Source organism: Hipposideros armiger, unplaced genomic scaffold, assembly GCF_001890085.2.
Source record: "Hipposideros armiger isolate ML-2016 unplaced genomic scaffold, ASM189008v1 scaffold_276, whole genome shotgun sequence".
NCBI lineage: Eukaryota > Metazoa > Chordata > Mammalia > Chiroptera > Hipposideridae > Hipposideros > Hipposideros armiger.
In genome coordinates, this window is record NW_017731626.1 from 1,971,869 (window position 1) to 1,992,234 (window position 20,366).

At 42.5% G+C, this 20,366-nt stretch overlaps 1 protein-coding gene across 3 annotated transcripts in view; it reads left to right on the plus strand.

Annotated features, from left to right (window-relative positions):
• The window catches only part of GCNT3 (glucosaminyl (N-acetyl) transferase 3, mucin type), a 19,939-nt gene extending 1,281 nt beyond the window's left edge, over nucleotides 1-18,658 (plus strand). Inside the window, exons 2-3 of one of the 3 annotated variants that reach the window (XM_019657536.1) lie at nucleotides 13,274-13,464; nucleotides 14,648-18,658. In XM_019657536.1, coding sequence (XP_019513081.1) covers nucleotides 14,699-16,018 — 1,320 coding nt within the window. In that variant the 5' untranslated portion in view covers nucleotides 13,274-13,464; nucleotides 14,648-14,698 and the 3' untranslated portion in view covers nucleotides 16,019-18,658. Of the gene's footprint in view, nucleotides 1-11,701; nucleotides 13,465-14,204; nucleotides 14,454-14,647 lie in introns of those variants that run through there. The other 2 variants (XM_019657535.1, XM_019657534.1) reach the window with 2 other exon arrangements.
• Nucleotides 18,659-20,366: the final 1,708 nt, after the last annotated feature.

Consider the following 20,366-nt stretch of genomic DNA (forward strand, 5'->3'; position numbering starts at 1 on the left):
CCCAGCTCCAGGTCGAGCTGTTGTTCACCATCTTAGCTGTAGAGGGCAGTGTCACTGGCCCTCATGTGGGATCCAAACTGGGGCCCTGCTGCTCAGAGCTGGCGTCCCAAGCCAGCTCTTAACCAATGCGCCACTCGGCTGGCCCATGGAAGACATGTTATAGGTGATCATAAATTGTCTTCTCATGCTAGAAATATTGATTTTGGGGCCAGTGACTATTTATCTAGCATGAGAGATCTATTGATTGCTGCCTTTTGATACCTGCAAGTGAGGGAGTTGTTAATGAGCATGCAGGAAGAAAGGCATGAGTATGGAAAGCCCGCCATGTGCCCCTGGAGCAATGAACGGAAGCAGCAAGTTTGCCTGGGAGTTAAGTATGAAAGGGCCTGATTGCTGAGTGAAGGTGACTGGATTTTATTCTCTGAGCCCAAGCAAAGGGAAGCTCCCAGGGATGTGTTTTTAGCCCGGGAGTTGCAGGGGCAGAGTTGTGCTTCGGGGTGATAATCTGAAAACAGGAGGGGTTAGACTGGGGCAGGGGAATGAGTTAAGCAACTACTGCTGCAGCACCTGAACCAAAGCAAGAAAGGAGAGTGACAAGGAAAGTCAAGGAGGAATCTGCGGGCCTTGGCAATTGGCTAAAAGACAGCTTTGCTCACTTCTCTGTATATACTCAGTGCCTGGTATTAATTGCTCCACAAAAGTATATACTGAATGAGAGAATTCACGTAGATGGGAAGAAAAAAAGAGGAGCCTGACACGTCATTTAAGAGCCTGGTCTGTGTGCCTGGGTGGGCGCTGGCATGGGTGTTGGCAGAGATTTGGCTGCAGCAGGGATAGGAGGAAAGGTGATGTGTTCAGATTGGGTCAGCTGAGGTGATCAGCGACATGCCTTTCCCCAGTTCTAGCCTTCCTGTGACCTATACCTCTGCCCTCCAGCCAGCCTCCTCCAGTTACATAGAACATCTGGGAGTGCCAATTTTCATTTTTTAAAAAGAAACTTACAGGCACTTTCATGGTCCTTGGAAAACTCGCATGGTCTTTGCAGTAAGAGCTTAATAAGACGAAATGCTCAGTAACTGGGGAGGGATGTTCTGTTTGATTGAATTTTCCAGATGTTCTGCCGGTTGGGTAGAAAATCCTTTTAAAATACTCAGGTGAAACATTTGCAAAAAGGAGACATCTACTTCCCTTTGAAGGCCGATGGTTGACTATGACCATTAAGGAAAATTATGTAAAACCTGGAAATAAGAAAAAAAGGGGAGTCACATATTCTTGCAATGACGGCCTTGTCAAAGTGCATTCTTGAACAAGCTCGGCCGCGCCCAAGGTGAATTATCTAGGGCAGGGCCCCTCAACCTTCACATTACTGACATTTATAAATGTTACCCCTAGCCTGTTTCTCAAGAGGCTCTTCGAGGCAGCTTTACCGTCTTATTTCTTCTCTCATTAATTAGCAGTTTTTTGACACATGTTCAGTGTATATTTGTAGAGAGTCAAGTTTTTAAACTTTTGTGAAAATTGTTCTTTAGCATGATTGATTTTTCCTTTCCGGGCTGGCATGACCTGGGGTCACCTTTGTGAACGTTGGGTTAGAAAGCTTCTCCTAGCTTTGAGGTTTGGGTTCCAAGCCTTCTCAAGCCTATCTCTGTGGTGCTTTTAAGTTCTTCCAGTCTCTCCCAGCCCTCGCCTCTTCCTATCCTCATTGTCACTGACCTGGTTGTGTCCTCAACATTTCCTCTTGGACCACGGCAATACCGCTTCTGCCGACCTCCTCACTTCCAGCCTTTCGCATCTTCCTTCCTTCGCTGCTGAGCTCTGTCGCCAAGTAAGGATTCTTGAATCATGGCTCTGACACGATGCTCCCAGGACAAAGATGCTAGGCAGCAAGGTCACAGGATCTGACCTGAAAACTCAGATTCGGGGTTAGGGGCTAGGGTTAGGGTTCCTACACAGTGAGGAAAAGGAGGCCCAAAGAAGCCAAGTAACTGACTAAAGTCGCACAGTGAGGGAGGGGAATATTTTTAAAGAGGTTGGTAGTCAGTTTGCTTGTGCCCTGGACAGTCCCTGGAAATTGACTTTGTGCATCAATCCTGGATATTATCCAGTTCCCTCTTCATTTCCATTGCAGAGTACAAGGCAGAAAACGTTTCCATGAATAGGGATGGATGGAGACGGGAGGGTCAATTAAGCCAAGCTTTTCCGGCCTCAATCAACACCTTCCCAGAACAATCCTGATCTGTTTTCCTTGGGCATTGACGTCTTGCTGCTTTAACCCCAGAAAGGCTTGGCTTCCTTATTCTGTCACTCATTTTATAGCATGGCTGTTTTTTCCTCATACTCCTATAATTAATTATATTTGCTTTTCACTGTATGTTTCTGCTCTTTCGCCCTTTAGTCTTCCAGTGGCACTTCCATCTTCTTTCACCACTAACCTCTCCTTTTGTTTTTTTTTTTTTTGGTTCTCCCACAGAGAACCAATAAGTGAGTTAGCCCCTTAATAAAAAAAAAAATTTTCCCCCATGTGTATAATTGGATCAGCTTGGTGTTAGATGCCATTTACAGGAACTTGATTAGAGCCACAAGGGTATCTTGTTTAAATAGCACCCCAGGTACGTGGCTTCTGCCACTTAGGATGTGGCCAAGATTAGGTGTTTCCTAATAGAGGTAATAATAATAAAATCTTGTGTGTAATATCAATTAAGATTTGGCTTGTTTGCTTTCTCTTTTATGAATCAGGTTTCGGTTGTCACTGGCTTTGTGTGGTTTTTCAGAATAAATGACTGGTGTTTATATATCCAAAATCAAATGTGTTTTTGGAATTTGGTGACCCATCGTTTTCAATGCAGCTCTGTTTCCTTTGCTTCTGTCTCCTACTTCCTTCCCTCATTCATTGATATTTGGCATTTTCCCAAAGTGCCAAGCCCAAAGGTTAAAAACTTTATTTCAAAGCCTAGCTTTTTGTTTTCCTAGCAAAACCATCGACTCCCCAACTTCATTCCTTACATCAAAATATATTCCAGGTGGATCCAAAATTTAAATGTAAAATAAAAACAACAACTCTAAAACTTTATATAAATCTCAGAAGCCAAAAGCAAAAGTATAGATAAATTTAACCACCTAAAATAATTGCAAACTTCTATGTATCAAGTATTACACCTAGGAAAGAATCCCGTAAAAATCTATTCAAAGTCAAACAATTCACTGGAGTGAAATAGTTACAAAACAAGAATGAAGGGCAGATAACCAATAAATTTAAAGAGCTCTTACAAATTATTAAGAAAAGCTAACAGTCCCATAGAAAAATGGGTAGAAAACCCCCCAACAGAAATGGAATTTAAGAAGAAATGCAAATGGCCAAAAAATGAAAAGAGGCTCAAGTTTACTAATAAAGAAATGCAGATGAAAACCATAGTGGGGTATCATTTTCCATCTATTGATTGTGGGAAAGACAAACACAAAAGATAATTCCAGGAGCTAAAGGGAGGAAACGGTCCTCTTGTAAGAAGTGGGGAAAACCGTGTGGGTAGTACCAATGAGAAAAATTTAAAGCTGCATAATCTTTGACCCATAAGTTATACTTCTAATAATTTATTTTTTAAAAATAGTTGCACAAATGCACGAAGTTATGCACTTCTTTTTAATGTAGCAACTTTTATAATTAGAAATGCATTGGAGATAACTTCATGTTGATAAAAATGTAGTAACAGTGAATGACTTTCGATGAGTATTGTAAAGACAAAAAGCAATTTTCACAAGGGCTGGTAAAATAATGTAATCCAGTATTTGTTGACTACTGTTAATAATGTATTCTTCTAGAAATTTCCTACAAGGATACAATGAGTCAATCACAACCAGAATTTGGGATCCTCCCCCCCTTCAGGGCTGGGCAGGGTTTATCCTTCCTCCACCTGCTCACTCATTCCACAAACACTGTGTACCCCAGGCAATCAGTGTGAGGGTAAACAAACTGAACCTGGTGGCGTGAGTGTGAACCCCATGTGGAGCTCTTATCTTGGGCAGGTTACTTTCTTCCTTCACTTGGTCCGCTCCACCTCCTATTATGGGGGAGAAAGTTAGGCCCAGTGAAGAACAGAGAAAGGCTGTGTGCTAGGTGGCTTTCCAGCCAGGAAGAAGTCAAGGCAGATCTAGAATTGTACCAGGAGAGGTGGCCTGCTTAAGAATGTACTAGTGGGGGCAGCTGGAGTGCAGTGGAGTGGATAAAGTGGCGTGAGTGGGGCCAGACTGCTAAGGTACAAATTCTTGCCCTACCATCTACTAGCTGTGTAATCTTGAGTAAGTTACTCAATGTCTCTGTGCCTTATAGGATTTGTTGTGAAGATTTAATATTAAGTGCTTAGAACAGTGCCTGGCATGCAGCAAATCTCAGTATATGCTGATGATTATTATTTGTGAGGCACTAGGGATTAAAAAGTAGACAAGAAAGCATCGTCCTTGTCCTGAATAAGTTGACAACATAGTGGAGACTAGAGTGTGTGAACATTTCAGGATGTTACAAGAACAAGAAAGGGGGACCTCCAACCTAGGCTGGGGGTCTGGGAGGCTATCCAGGGGAAGTCACAGCCAAAATGCGACCTAGAGGAGGCAGGAGTGGAGATTACCTCTGGGTGGAGGGAATAGCCTGATTCAAAATCCAAAGGTGAGAAAGAGCCTGGTGGTGTCCAGAACCTGAGAGAAAAGCAGGAGAATTCCTGAGCATGGACCAGGCAAGGACAGGTATCATGATCCTGAGGATAAAGCAGTGGTGCTGGGCCTACAGCCTGGCTGCTCCCTCTGACCCTACTATTTGCCTAACTAATCTGTTCACCCATCAGATATTAATATGAGTCTAAACCCCAACGCCTGCAGGATGTCTTCCAGGAATCCCACCTTTCCACAGAGCTTTAGGTCTACTTGCGACAGTTACCCTTGGAGCTTCTCACACATTATTGTCAGTGCTTGTTCGCTGCTCTTCCCTACTAGACTATGAGCTCCTACATGGCCGCGTTAGCACTTGTTTATTGGTACATACCTGTTAGTACACTCAAGTTATGGATGCGATAACAGCAGGGAGAGGGTCCAAGAGCTTCCCAAGGATAAAGTGAGCTAGAATTCTCACTTGGGCTCTTGAATTCCACAACCATTCTGCCATGGGCTCTACTCCACTATCAAATACCTAAAGCAGGTACATACCCAGCCTAGACATGGGCCACAGCTATAAAACTGCCCTGGCCAGGGCCACGGCAAGAAACATTACTCGAACACAAAGCTCCCCTCTGATGGTCTGGAACTACAGTCTTTGAGGGATGAAAGGTACTGAGGGCCAAGCTTCGCCTGTTTGGCATCTCATCTGCTCAGGTCTCCACTCTGTGCCTTCCTGACAGGTCAGTGTGTATGAGACGTCAGAGATTCAACCGTGGTTCCTACAGTCTGGCCCTCACCCTCACCTTTCCTTCTCACCTACGAAGGCAGAGACTCCCTCTGCCCAGAGCCCAGCACACTGTCTCAGTGTTCTATGCCTGCAAGATGGCCGTGACCATAACTACACATGTGAAACTTTCTATAGGTCCGGAGTAGACAGTTGATAGGACCTTATGGGCTAGGTCAGCACAGAAAGGGCCCTAGAAATATTTACCTCGTTTGTTCCCAAAAAGGATGGCATGAAAAAGCCTGCCAATTTTTTTTTTTTTAAGATCAAGAAAGTAGAACTAAATGTATTGTGTGTTGTTTTGTCATTTAATGTATCTTTATGTTTTCATATATTAATAGGCATGGTGGTCATTTTCCTTTAAATGATAATATGAGTAAGTGAAGTGGCATTCTGTGAGTGTTTGGTGATGCTAGTATTTAATAATCATGCTTAAATTAAGCTGTTGTCATAATCACAACATCCAATTTTACATTCACAAAAAGTTATTTCTACTAGTATCCAGTTAGGTATACGTGTATGTATACACACACATAATATACATTCTCCAATAAAATAAAGACTAGATCTGTTCACACAGGCCTGCAAAGAGGTAAAATAAAGAAAAAGCATGGTTAACTTTTAAAATCAAAGAGAGCTCTATTTGTTTTCTGAGATGATTCTAAAAATTTTTAAAAATATATAATGCATATGCGTTTTAGATAAATTAGAAAACTGAGGAGACAAAAAGGGAAACTGAAAACTAGCAGTAATCACACAAACCCTGAATACTGTAGTGAACATTTTAGTGCATTCCTTTCCAGCCTTTTTCCTGAAATGTGTTTTTACATAAGAAGCAAAAAATGGTGGTGGTGGTGTGGGGATGAAGGAGGTGGTGGTAGAGAGAATGGAAATTAGAGCTACTGTTCTGTACTTTGCAGGCTTCAGACTAGATTCTCTTTACTCTCTTGACATGTAGCTTTTTCAAACCTATGATTCTTTTTTTAAAAGATTTTATTGGGCAATTGGGGGAGGGGAACAGACAAGTTGTTGTCCTTTTGTTCTTCAGTCTAGTTGTGGAGGACGTTGCTTCACTGGCCCATGTTGGTATTATCATTATGCTCTTCCCGGGTGAGGCAGTCACTCGCCAGCCACTGGACAGCTGCTAACAGCGGCTCATGGCAGCTCACGCTGGCTGCCAGCCAGTCACGTTGGCTGCCAGTCACTTACAGTAGCTCATGGCAGCCCACTGTAGCAGGGGCTGCAGCCTATGCCTACGCTGGTGACTCATGGCAGTCAGTGACTCCAGGTTGAGCTGTTGTTCACTATCTTAGCTGTAGAGGGCAGTGTCACTGGCCCTCATGTGGGATCCGAACCAGGGCCCTGCTACTCAGAGCTGGTGTCCTAAGCCAGCTCTTAACCAACGCGCCACTTGGCCAGCCCCAACCTATGATTCTTAATGTCCCTGAATTAGGAAATAGCTTCTGTGTGAGTTAAAAACTTGTGAAAGGCTGCTCATGTCAGAGACCTGAAAAAGTAGTGGCTAAATAAGGTAGACATTTATTTCTCTCACATATAAGTGTGGCCCAGAAATAGGCCATTCAAAACTGGTGAAGTGGCTCCATATATTATCTTTCCATTCTCAATATTGCCTCAAGGTCCTAGATAGCTGCTGGAGCTCCAACTATTACATCTGCATTCATGATAATGAAAGATACACAAGGGTAGAAGGGTTTAGCTCAGCGGTTCTCAACCTGTGGGTCGCGACCCCTTTGGGGGTCGAACGACCCTTTCACAGGGGTCGCCTAAGACCATCAGAAAACAAAAATATATTTACATTACGATTCATAACAGTAGCAAAATTACAGTTATAGAGTAGCAAAGAAAATAATTTTATGGTTGGGGGTCACCACAACATGAGGAACTGTATTAAGGGGTCGCGGCATTAGGAAGGTTGAGAACCGCTGGTTTAGCTTCTCCCTTTTAAGGCGTTTCCCCAGAAGTCTGATTTCATACAAATACATTTTTGGTTATGGTTTCCATATAGTCAAATCTGTCTCTTTTTTGTTTACGAAGGTCTAACAATTAAGTTCATGAACTTGTTGCAACAATGTTGCTAACCTTTTTTGATATCAGAGGGAGAATTCATTATGAATTTGTACCAGCTGGACAAACAGTTAACCAAGTTTACTATTTGGAAGCGCTGAAAAGGCTGCATAAAAACATAAGACAACCTGAACTTTTCACCAACAATTCATGGTTCTTGCATCACGACAATGCACCAGCTCACACGGCACTGTGAGGGAGTTTTTATCCAATAAACAAATAACTGTATTGGAACACCCTCCCTACTCACCTGATCTGGCCCCCCAAATGACTTCTTTCTTTACCAGAAGACAAAGGAAATATTGCAAGGAAGACATTTTGATGACATTTAGAACATCAAGGGTAATAAGATGACAGCTCTGATGGCCATTCCAGAAAAGAGTTCCAAAATTGCTTTGAAGGGTGGACTAGGCGCTGGCATATGTGCATAGCTTCCCAAGGGGAGTACCTTGAAGGTGACCATAGTGATATTCAGCAATGAGGTATGTAGCACTTTTTCTAGGATGAGTTCATGAACTTAATTGTACAATGTTCTGGTCTAAGCTTAATATTAAAAAAACTTCCCCAATCTAGTTATCATAAAAATATTCTATATATTTTGTGGAAATTTATGTTTATAGTGTGGATTTAGGGATCTAACTTTCTTTTTCCAAACAGCTGCCCCAAGAGGATATTTTCTTTAACCTATATACTTGTTCCCCTTGTAGCTACTAGCCAAGACCCTTCACTCATTTGGTTGCACTTGTATTTCTAAACATTTCCTATTTAGTTTCAACCTCTGGACTTCCATTATATCCAATGCATATCTCTTTTTGCACTTATACATGGCATTATTATAATCTATTTTCAAACATTTCTTCCACACAAGGCTATGAGCACCTTGAAAGTAGGGACTGTCTTAATCAACTTTGTATCTCTAACACTAGCAGCTTCCTCAATCAACAAGAATTAAATGGAATGAATAAATGGAATGCTGCCATGTTATATGCCATTTGTTATTTGTTCCATTCAGAAGGTTAATTCCTAATGACACAATAGCCAGCACCTTAATCTCTTTATTAACATGCCTCTAAATCTTATTTATTCTGAGAAAGTTTCCTAAGCAAAATTAATCCCTTTGGCACTGTTTGGATTTCAATTAGTTTCAACTCTGTGGCATTATATTTTTGTGTATAACTTACTTCAGGGAGCCTCTATCCATTTATTCCAGTAAATAGTAGTAAGCAACCGTTCCAAGGCTCCGGTACTTAGAGGACCCTCCCTGGGACCCTGAGGGAGCTGTTTATTCAGGGAACAGTCATGGTGAATCTTATCTGCAAGTTCTCAGGCTAGATGCTGTGAGGAGGCAAAGCCGAGTCAGACATGGTTGCCTTTAAGAATTCATGATACCCCAATGAGGACAAGTGCGTTTTGAAGTGTTTGGGGAGGGAAGGTTGAGTATACAAAAATCTTGGGTGTTACTGCCCTCTCACAAGTTAGATTATTTCACCTGAATAGATCGTTGTCTTTCTTTCAGAATTTTCGTCTCCATTCAGTGAATAAGTACTTGTTGAGTTCTGTGGGGTTGCTTTCCTTTTTCTTTCTCGAATCCCATGTCCCCTTCTATCCAGGTCACTAGGAGTGTGTCTAGGGGGAGGGAGAGCACTGGGTGCATACAGGGAGTGGAGCTCAAAGGAGGGAGGGCCTGGAGAGGGCCCATCAGCGAGGGAAACTGCAGGGAGCATGAGCTTCGTTTTATAACCCTGACTGCAAACAAAGGGATCATGTTGGATCTTTTAACCATTTCTCTGTGGCCAGAGATCATAGGCGCATCTTCACTAAAAGCTCACTGACATAGAACATTAAATAAGGTTAAGGCTCAAAGAACACCCAACTCCCATCTTCCTGAGTACCTCCAGTTTCTTTCAAACCCCAGCTCCAGCCCAGCCAGTAACACATTAACTGGTTTGTGCTTGCTTATCTATTATCACTTCTTGCCTCTCAGAGTCATGGTTCCTTTTCTGGTCCCTGGGTCCCTCTTTGCTATCCATGATCTTCCTCTTTTGGGAAGCCTTGGAATTCTGCCAATATCTGCGACTTTAGGTACTGAGATAAAGAACAACAGAAATAAAGACTATGACTCCCAGGAGATTCCAGATTACTGAGAGGATAAAGCTGACACCAGAGGTAAACGTCACCATACTAAAATAAGTAGAAGAGCGCATTTGCCAGTTTATAAATTCAGCTTAAAATGGTTGGCTTCCTCCTCTGACCCTATTGTTAGAACTGTAGGGTCCCCTGAACCTCCACTGAAGGTGACACTAAACTCCACTGAATTCTTTCAGATCCAACCTGATGAGCCTGGCTTAGTTTCTTTGTTCCCTACTGTTGGAACTCTTAGACACTCCCACAAACATACAAGGATTTATAATTCAAAACTCAGGAGATACAGGCCAAGCTATTGGCCTAATAGGTAGGCTAAACTCATGGTTAGGAGGAAAAAATGAAGGGCCTGCGTGGGAAGAATTTGCTATCTCAAACACGGCGTCATAGCAGCAGTCATTGTGGAAAAACTCAGACTGTGTTGCACCTCTTTTTACCTAATAATATACCTGTTATCTGGTTTAATGTTGATTTTATTTTCGATATTTGAGAGAGGTGAGCGCCCTCATCTTTTTCAGTGCTTGGGGCTTCTAAATACCTTCATGTAATCTTGGGCTCTTGGATACATTTGCCTCCAGGCTCATCTGGCTCTGCCTTTGGGCCTCAGCAGAAATAAAAGAAACCCTAAGGAAGGATCTCATATCCTGGTTCAGGTTCCTGCATGAGGCTTGCCTGGCTTCTCCAGCACTCTGGGACTGGGTGGGTCCTTCCTCTCTCTTGCCAGTACCCCTTCTTCTCGTCAAGGCCGGATGGAGTTAAGGTGTGGGACATGCTGGCCACCTTTCCAAATGCCTGACTAATGTCTGTAGGTTGCTTGGCTCTGATTCTCCTGTGCCCTCTCCTGCCATGTGATTCTCTCTCCTGCACTTCCCTGGGGTCAGCTGCAGCTCATCCCTGGTCTCTGCAGTGCTAACACTGACCCCTTACAACTGAGTCTCTTTCCAAAGCACAGAGGAGGGACAATCCCTGGTCTTTTCCTTGGTCTACCCTCTGGTCACATCACCAGCATCAATACTTTCACTTGGTCCACAGTTCAAGAATGCTGTTTGAGCTGTTCTGTGAGTATAACAGGCTGTTGTGGGCTGGCATGGCAGCCTTCTTAACTATAACCATCAAGGGGCTACATATGCCAGGTAGTAAGCCAAGCCCCTCATATGTGTTATCTTATTTCAGCTTCACAACAACTCTATAAAATAGATATTAGTATTAGACCCAATTAGACAAAAGAAGTCACTGAAGTACAGAGAGATTACAGAATTTGCCCAAGGTCACACAGTTAGAAAATAACAGAGCCAGGATTCAGACCTAGCTGTGTTCCTCCAAAGCCCAGGTGTGCTCATAACTACCACTCACTTGGTGTTACTATTAATATGTAGATTATCTCAACAAAATATATATACAGTTTGTAATGTTATATTATAATAGCATATTTAGCAATTAAGAATGGATACCTCTTGGGCCGGCTGAGTGGCATGTTGGTTAAGAGCTGGCTGGCTTAGGACGCCAGCTCTGAGCAGCAGGGCCCTGTTTGGATCCCACATTAGGGCAGCAGTTTGGATCCCACATTAGGGCCAGTGACGCTACGCCCTCTACAGCTAAGATGGTGAACAACAACTCCACCTGGAGCTGGGCTGCCCTGAGTCACCGGTGACAGTGAAGCTGCAGCCCCTGCTGCAGTGGGCTCCCATAAGCTACCAAGAGCCGCTGTGAGCGGCCGTCCAGTGGCTGGCGACCAATCTGCCTCACCCAGGAAGAGCACAATGATAATACCAACATGGGCCAGTGAAGCGAAATCCTCCACAACTAGACTGAAGAACAAAAGGACAGCAACTTGTCTGTTCCCCTCCCCCAATTGCCCAATAAAATTTAAAAAAAAAGAAAAGTAGATACCTCTTTTGGTTACCTTATAAATCAAATATTTAAAATGTTTTCTCTTTATTCACCGTGATGTGGTTTTTATGGAAAAGAAGGTAGGACTTTGAGGGGAACATCAAAGAAAAGTCAAATATAAAAAAATGGGAGAGCTTTTTCTAGATTTAGATACTGGAACAAGTGTTTATCCTTTAATTATTTTTGCCTTAGGGATTTTACAGCTCAACAAATAGAGCCACTCAGGTTCTGAGTGACTGAAGCTGGCAGAAGACAGAGCCAGTGGAGTGGAGTCAATAAAAGGGCGCAGATGACTATAAGGCTCCCTGCCATTGGCCTGTCTTAATCTGCAGTCAGAGACAGGCAGAGGAGGTTCAAAAAAAGAAGATCCAAATTCTCTATCCTATATAGGGGGCTGCATAAACAATTCCTGTAAGAAGGGAACACCGATTGATCTCCGCTATTATACCACTATCTTCAGATGGAGTTCACCCTTCCGGACTCAGCTATGGGGTGCCAGAGCGGGGACTCTGCAAAACCACGTTTGCGCTTCACTACCTGCCACCTATTAGGCTCTGCCAACAGGGGGCGCTGGAGGGAGATGGTGAGGCTGGAGGCAGGGCTTCCTGTTTGCTTCCTATTTACTTCCTGCTTCCGTGAGCATCACCATGTCAACGCGTGTTTACTTCGGAGTGGTGGTTCTATTATCTAGCTGCATGAACCTAGTTTACAGCAACGGCGGACAGAGACACCAGCCTCATAACAGTTCTGAATCTCAGCCTAGGGGCCTTCTTCTGAACTCAGAGACTCCAGCAGCAATTGAGTAGTGTCCCCATTTCAGAGGTCTTGAGTTTCAGCTTGTTGGCACCTTTCTTCCCAAAGTCTAAGTTTAATAATTTCCATTTTGTTTCTTCGTTCTTCCAGCCTAGAGGTGGTAGCTACTTCCAGCAATTGCTACTTCCCTAATAATTTAGTGTCTACCCTTCCACACCACACACAACTTTTCAATTATTTATCTAATTTTATACCTAGTTAAGTTCTTTATATTAAATTTGCTATTTCAAATGTTTGGCCAGGAATGCTGCCTTTTTTGGAGTGGTGGGTTGGGGGAGAGGCAAACAATGTCAGTGGCTTTGAAGAAGGCATTTTCCATGTTGTATTGCCAAAACCACCCCATGAAGCTCTCACTGAAGTCCAGCTGGCCATAGTGTTATCTATTCTTCAGACATTAGTGAGGGAGAGCTGCTGTCTGGAACCCTGGGGATATTTCTACAACGTACAGTTTATTATCAGTCATGGAAAGATAGGCAAATGGATTTTTTCTAGCAGTTGCCATTTGAAGAACAGACTGGTTTTCATTGACTTTTTTAAGTAAAAAAACAAAACAAAAGAAACACTCCTTGAGTGTATTTTTATTGCTTTACTCTTAATGTTCAGGGAACATGAGAGGAGTGATACTTGGACTCCAGGCCAAAGGGGAAAAAAGCTTTCAAGTGTTTGTATGAGCATTGACAAGAGTTTATGAATGGTTTATGACAGGAGAGCATGGATAGGAACCGGGCTGCCCTGGCTGAAATACCTGCTTGTCTTCGCAGATATTGACGGCATTTTTCCTGCCTTGCTCACTTCCCTGAATGATTTTGTTTTCTTGAGCATAGGCTCCTGAATGACATATTTGAGCTTGTTCTCTTATCTGAGAGCAGGAAGCTGAAAGGCCAATGATAAAGCCACTTGCTGCTCTCTACTTTGCAGAAATTAAGGAGTCGCCTGAGACCATTTCGTGGACGCTTTGTGACTATCAGAAAATATATTTCAGGGAAGCTAAAAAGACCAGGGGATATGGTGTTCACATTTGCTTCTATGGAACTCAACCAGTCTTCCCTTGGAAACAGAAACAAACCCTGGCAAGAGATCATCCCTAAGTAGCAAAGAAGCTATTAAAGGTGAGAATTTTCTTAATTTTTCATTTTTTTCCTCTTACATTCCCATAGTTATTAGTTAAGAGGGTACAATCTCATGCTTAGAAAGTGGATACAAAAAGGGAGAGCAATCGTTGCTGGATGTGTCACATTTTGTTTCTTTTAGGGTTTTTTTTCTATATTTTTATTATTTTAATTTTTTTATGGTACTCAGTACCCTGTATTTTTATTTAAAAGGTAGCTGTGGTTTGGATGAACAAGTATTAGACTTATAGGCAAAAAACAAAACAACCCTCCCCCCCAAATCAAACCAAACAAACAAGGGGGTGCGGAGTGGGGGTGAGTCCCAGATTTACTTCTTAGAATATACGTGATATTTGGCTTCTGTTTTCCTACCTATAAAAAATAGGAAATAATACTACTAATAACTACATTTCATGTATGTTGTGAAGATTAAATGGGACAATATAAAGAAATATTTCTGGCCCATTGAAAGTACTCATTAAATATTATATATGCATAGCTCTGTGTGTGTCTATAAATATATTTTAAATTTGGATAGGTTAAGAGTTATCTATATGAATAATTAATTACACTGCATTTTTGGACTATATCCAATTTTTTCATACTTTTTAAGAACTTTTTTTTTTTGAAAGGGTGGCTAGATAACATATCTAATCAATGAATTATATATGGTGAAAACATCCTAACATATAAATTGCCAAATAAGAGCAAGAAATGTAATTTTATTTTAAAAGGACTTTTAAATTTCTAGAACTGATGCTGAGAGTCTGAATTTCGTGGATTTTCTGTCTAGACTGATCAGAAATTCTAGGCCCAGATAAGAGCCATGTTAGAAATAGGGTGGAAAGGGGGGCAGGGGAGAATGGGAAATGAAGGGTGGGGACTTCCTCTTACTAATTACACCTCTACATCTGCAGGTGCTCAGTTCTGTTTCCCTTTCTCTGCCCCGAGATAGAGGTGGAGCTAGGTCCTGGCTGCAGCATGATCAGGTAATTTGCAGGGTCAGGCTATATATAGACCTCCAGCAGTAAGCCAGGTGTAAGAGGCTCCTAGGCAGGTCTTGAATGAGGATATTTGTCTCTAGAAGACATATATTTTTGCCATCACTTTGGAGTTGAACTTGATGTTCCTGGGAAAACATTTAGGGTTAGTTTGTAATTGAAGGCATTTTGTTCTGTTCAAGGATTCCATCGTCCTCCTTCCCTGTGCCCAAACTCGACTGATCTTCCATTACATGAAGATGATTTGGTGGAAGAAGAAACTCTGCCGGCAGCATTACCTGTGGGCTCTGGGCTGCTATTTCCTGCTAGCCATTGTTGCTCTGAAACTTTCTCTCAGATTGCAATGTGACTTTGATTCCCTGGATCTGGAGTCCAGGGACTTTCGAAGCAAGCACTGTAGGGACATCTTGTACGAGTCCCTGAAGTTGCCAGCAAAAAGACTCATAAACTGTTCTCGAATCACCCGAGGGGACCAGGAAGCAGTGACTGAGGCTCTCCTGGACAACCTGGATGTGAAGAAGAAGCGGAAGCCTTTCACAGACACCGACTACCTCAACATGACCAGAGACTGTGAGCACTTTAAGGCCCAAAGGAAGTTCATACAGTATCCACTCAGCAAAGAGGAGGTGGACTTCCCTATTGCATTCTCTATGGTGGTACATGAGAAGATCGAAAACTTCGAAAGGCTGCTGAGAGCTGTGTATGCCCCTCAGAACATATATTGTGTCCACGTGGATGAGAAGTCCCCAGAAACTTTCAAAGAGGCAGTCCAGGCAATTATTTCATGCTTCCCCAATGTCTTCATGGCCAGTAAGTTGGCTCGGGTGGTTTATGCCTCTTGGTCTAGGGTGCAGGCTGACCTGAACTGTATGGAGGACTTACTCCAGAGCTCAGTGCCGTGGAAATACTTCCTGAATACATGCGGAACAGACTTTCCTATAAAGACCAATGCCGAGATGGTCCTGACCCTCAAGATGTTGAAAGGGAAGAATAGTATGGAGTCAGAGACACCTGGGTCCAAAATATCTCGCTGGAAATATCACTATGAGGTGACAGACACAGTATCCATAACCAACAAGATGAAGGACCCTCCGCCTTATAATTTACCTATGTTCATAGGGAATGCCTATATCGTGGCTTCTCGAGGCTTTGTCCAACAGGTCTTAGAGAACCCCAAATCACGACAACTGATCGAATGGGCAAAAGACACCTATAGCCCCGATGAACACCTCTGGGCCACCCTTCATCGTGCTCCATGGATGCCTGGCTCCATTCCTTACCACCCCAAGTTCCACACCTCGGACATGGCTGCCATTGCCAGGCTGGTCAAGTGGGAGTACCACGAAGGAGACGTCAGCATGGGGGCACCTTATGGACCTTGCTCTGGAACCCACCAGCGGAGTATCTGCATTTATGGGACTGGGGACCTGCACTGGATGCTTCAAAGCCCTCACCTGTTGGCCAACAAGTTTGACCCCAAGGTGGATGATAATGTTCTTCAGTGCTTAGAAGAATACTTACGTTATAAGGCCATCTATGGGACTGAACTCTGACATACATTATGAGAGGATTGCCCTGTGGGGCAGGAACATGTGCAAACATGCCCAGATTGTGCTGGGACAACTGAGGGTTGGGAGACCAGGGCTCTGGAGTCTATGGCATCCCCCAGGGTAAGGGGGCTGCTACTGGAGTGGGTAAGTAGAGCGGCTGCCTTGCAAAACACTTCCCTGGATGAACACTGATGCTTCTGTCAGCCCACTCCAGTGGCTCCTCTGCTGTCTTTTTCACAGAGTGAGAATAAGAACCAGTTATTTGGGAGAGTCAGGGATGGAAGTGTGGCAGGGACCCCTGGATTTTATTAGTTGAATGCTTGGTGTCCAGATTTTCTGTTCTTGGAGATGCTGTTTCTAACAATTCCAGGCTTGGTAGTGGGGAGGGGAAGTTTGGTGGAAAGAGGACCTTCTCTTTTGTACTATTAATTTAAAAAGAAATAGCTCCTGATTCAAAGCCCACCTCTACGTTTTGTCCGGTAAGCCAGAAATAAAAGTTGAGACTTTCTCTCATAAATATTGGTGACATTTAAAATCCCTGGTGGCTGGCAAGAGACTCTCCATTATTCCAAAATGATCATGGCAGGCTATCTCAATAGCAAATTCAAAATAATACAGAGGAGCAGAGATGGTTTCTTTTATTATTAAATGCTTTCCTGATTTTGTTTACATTGCCAGATTCATGACTTTGCTGTAAGGAAAAATGCAGGGTGATTTAACCAATTTGACCACTCTATCCTTATGGGAAAATTACAGCCCTAATTTTGCCAGCTTCACAGCTAAAGCTTAACATTCCATAACCAAGGTAATAGCTATTGAGGTAAGGTCACTGTATAATTTATTTTACACACTGGAACACACTGTAAGTGGGGGTGGCTGCACTATTAAAATTATATTGAGAAAGAAGAATAAATGAGGACTGTTTAGCTAAACCAGGATGTCTGGTTATCCATGTTTTGGCCCCTTGAGTCCAAACTCTTGTTTAAGTACATGAATGGAAGGGTCATTATTTGTGGTTCTTTGGCTTATACATTTCCTTGTGGGGAAGACAGTTTTGTGTGTGTATGGATGTATGCACTCCCTGCCCTCCAGATGTTCCCCAGTGCAACAATGATCTCTGAAGCTCCAGAGATAAATGTCAGACAACTGGAAGGCAATTGGCTATTAGTGTGCTCTTCTGTGATAGGCAAGGGACATAAAAGATAGGCATATCTTAAATATAGTGCAGTTGAACTGCATAATGTGCTTTGAAAAAGTGATTTATGTACACATTAATTGGTGTAATTTGAATGATGTTCCCATGGATACGTCGTGATATTGTGTTTCTTCACTTCTGATTATGATTCCGGTAACACGTTTTCTTTCACAATTAGCTTTCCCTGCAACCCATGTACTCTGACATATTTATCACTGTGTCTGAAACAGTGAATTTCTGTTTATAAGTTAGTGATTGCTTTTTATAAGGTTGTACTCCTTTGGTAATGCCACCAGCTTACCAGTATCATAATATTGAGTCCTCTTCACTTCCCTCCCAGCCCCACCATGGACATGAGTGATGAACAGTCATGTGCTCAGCAGATGAGCCCCTGCTAGTTCTGTTCCCAGCAACGGTGATCATGGACCTTTCTTTCCACCTACTAGCCTTTGAGATTGCCCTTGGTCCTCTGGGGAGGGGGCGGGGGTGCACTGCTGTTGTGGGAAGTGGGCAGAAAAGCTTTCCTGAATGCACCTGTTCTGAGAAGAGAACTTGGGCCTTCGGCGTTGTACTCAACTTCCTCTGTAAGTTTTAATGTGAAATAAATTATTTTTTACATAAATAAAACATTAAAATGTGAACTTGTCATTTTGGGGGAACAAGTTGCTGGAATTTTCCAAGCATTGAAATTTTCTCTAGAAATACATTCAAGTGAATAAAAAGTGCTCTTTATTTAATAAGGTCTTCATATCAGAAGGGTGGAATTTCTCCCTCATTTGTGTAGTGTATTTTAGACATCATACAATTAAACCAACACATCTGTTGATTTTTCCTTCCCTCTGAGTCATCTGTTTCTTTAACCTTTCTTTGTAAAGGAAACATCTTATAAATGATTGGAGCAACTATATTTGTATTACCTCCCAAGGTTTGAATTACCTTTTATTTATGGAGTATTGGTAAGCATTGTTTTAATAACTATATTTTGTTGCACACTTTGCCTATTGTAATCTTTGTTCTTCTCTTGATTGAGTGAATTTTTTTTAAGAAAGGAAGAACACGCAGTTGATAGTCTTGTTTGGGAACAGATGACATAACTTATTTGGGGAGATCATGTATTTGGGTTAAAAATGGAGAGAACCATTAAATACATTGCCTGCCTTAAAGTACCTTAATTGAACTGAACATTTGTTCTTCCATTTAATCATTTATTACAAAGATGACTAAAATATGGCTTCTATCTCTATGCAACTTGAGTATGACAAGCAACAACTCATTTATTGATTCCACAAATATTTACCAGGTATTGTTCTTGACACTGGGGGTATATAACAATCAACAAAACACAAAATCCCCATGCATGCTCATGTTCTCATGACCATCAGCATCCAGACACTTCTGATTATGGCGAACTACTGCTTGAGCAACACTGACCAAAGTGTCCACTTGTGTACATTTTTTTGGCACCCCTGGTATGTGTATTAGAAGAAAACAAGTGCTAGAGAGAAACTGAAAGAAGTGATAGAGACCGTAGGAGAGTAGGGTGGGGAGGGAGGATGCTTAAAATATTAAATACTGTGGTCACGGAGGCCATTAATGAAAAGGTGACATTCGAATAAAGATCGGAAGGAGATGAAGGAAGGATCCCCAAGGATCAATGGGTAAAAAGCATCCCAGACCATGAGGAAGGACTTGCAGGGCCCTGAAGCAGGAACATACCTGCCATGTTGGAGGAACCGCAAGGAAGCAGGTGTAAGTGCAGCAGAGTAAGGGAGAAGGAGAGTTAAGAGTACACGGAGAAGGGTTATTGTGAGGGTTCTTGTCACCCATTACATGGACTTGGTCTTCTCTGAGTGACATAGGCCACTGGAAGGTTTTGAGCAGGGGACTGCCATGGTCTGATTACATTTTAATACTGCATTGAGAACGGACTGATTGGGAGGTGAGGATGGAAATAGGCCAGTTAGGAGGCTAGGGCAATAATCTCGGCACTAATGATGTTGTATAGTTTTCATATACTTATTAGCCATTTGGATGTCCTGGAAGTTGTCTTTTGATGACCTTTATTTTGTTCAGTGAAAAAAGAGCAAGATGACTTTATGAGCTGAGGATGGGGGAGGAGATGGTATAAAATAATTGTTTCAGATTGGAAACTGGAAAAGCAGCTAGCCTGGGGTCAGGGTGAGGTGACGTGCCAGGCAGCATAAGGACCCACTGACTTAGGGAAAGTGAGTTTAAAAAGTAATCAGCCACTCATCTATACTCACCTGCAAGAATATAAGCAGAGTGCAGGCAGAGAGTAGGATTGTCCCAGGTTTGTGATTTATCCAAGCAAGCATGAGAGAGGGCAAAGGAGCTGAGCTCATGGACAGGGCAGTGATCATAATGATGGACCATAAAAGACTGAATCTGGGTAGGAAGGGAGGGGAGGGGACAATGATGGATGTGACTACCCACCATGAACTGCCAGTTAGGAATTTATGACCAGATCACCCTGGGAGGTTCCTTTCCACAGAACCCCTTTTTCGTCCACAGTTTCCTTCTACATGTTTTCATTCTCAATACCCAAAAGGACCAATGGTAATAATATAGTAGGTGTGCATTCATACCTGTATCCATGCTAACATACACACAACACCCAGACACATACACCCAGGGAGCATTTTGTTATTTGTTCTTATAAAATAGATCACTTTCTTCACTTCTTACACTGCCACTTGATTTTCTCAATCAGCTTCACCTCTTCCTGTCAGTGTAGTGAAAACTTTTTTTTTTGAAGATTTTTTTCAATTACAGTTGACATGCAGTATTATATTGGTTTCAGATGTACTACAGTGATTACACATTTATCTACCTTATGAAGTGATCACCCCGTCTGGTCTGGTACCCACCAGACACCATCTGTAGTTGTTGCAATATTGTTGACTGTTCCCTGTGCTGAACTTTACATCCCTGTGACTGTTTTGTCAATTTGTACTTCTTAATCCCTTCCCCTTTTCACTTTGCACCCAGGTCCCCTCCCATCTGGCAGCCATTGGTTTGCTCTTTGTATCTGTGGGTTTGTTTGTTTTTATTATTCATTTATTTTGTTTTTTTAGATTCCACATATAAGTAAAATCATGGCATTTGTCCAATAATAATATAAAAAAGCCTGGATGA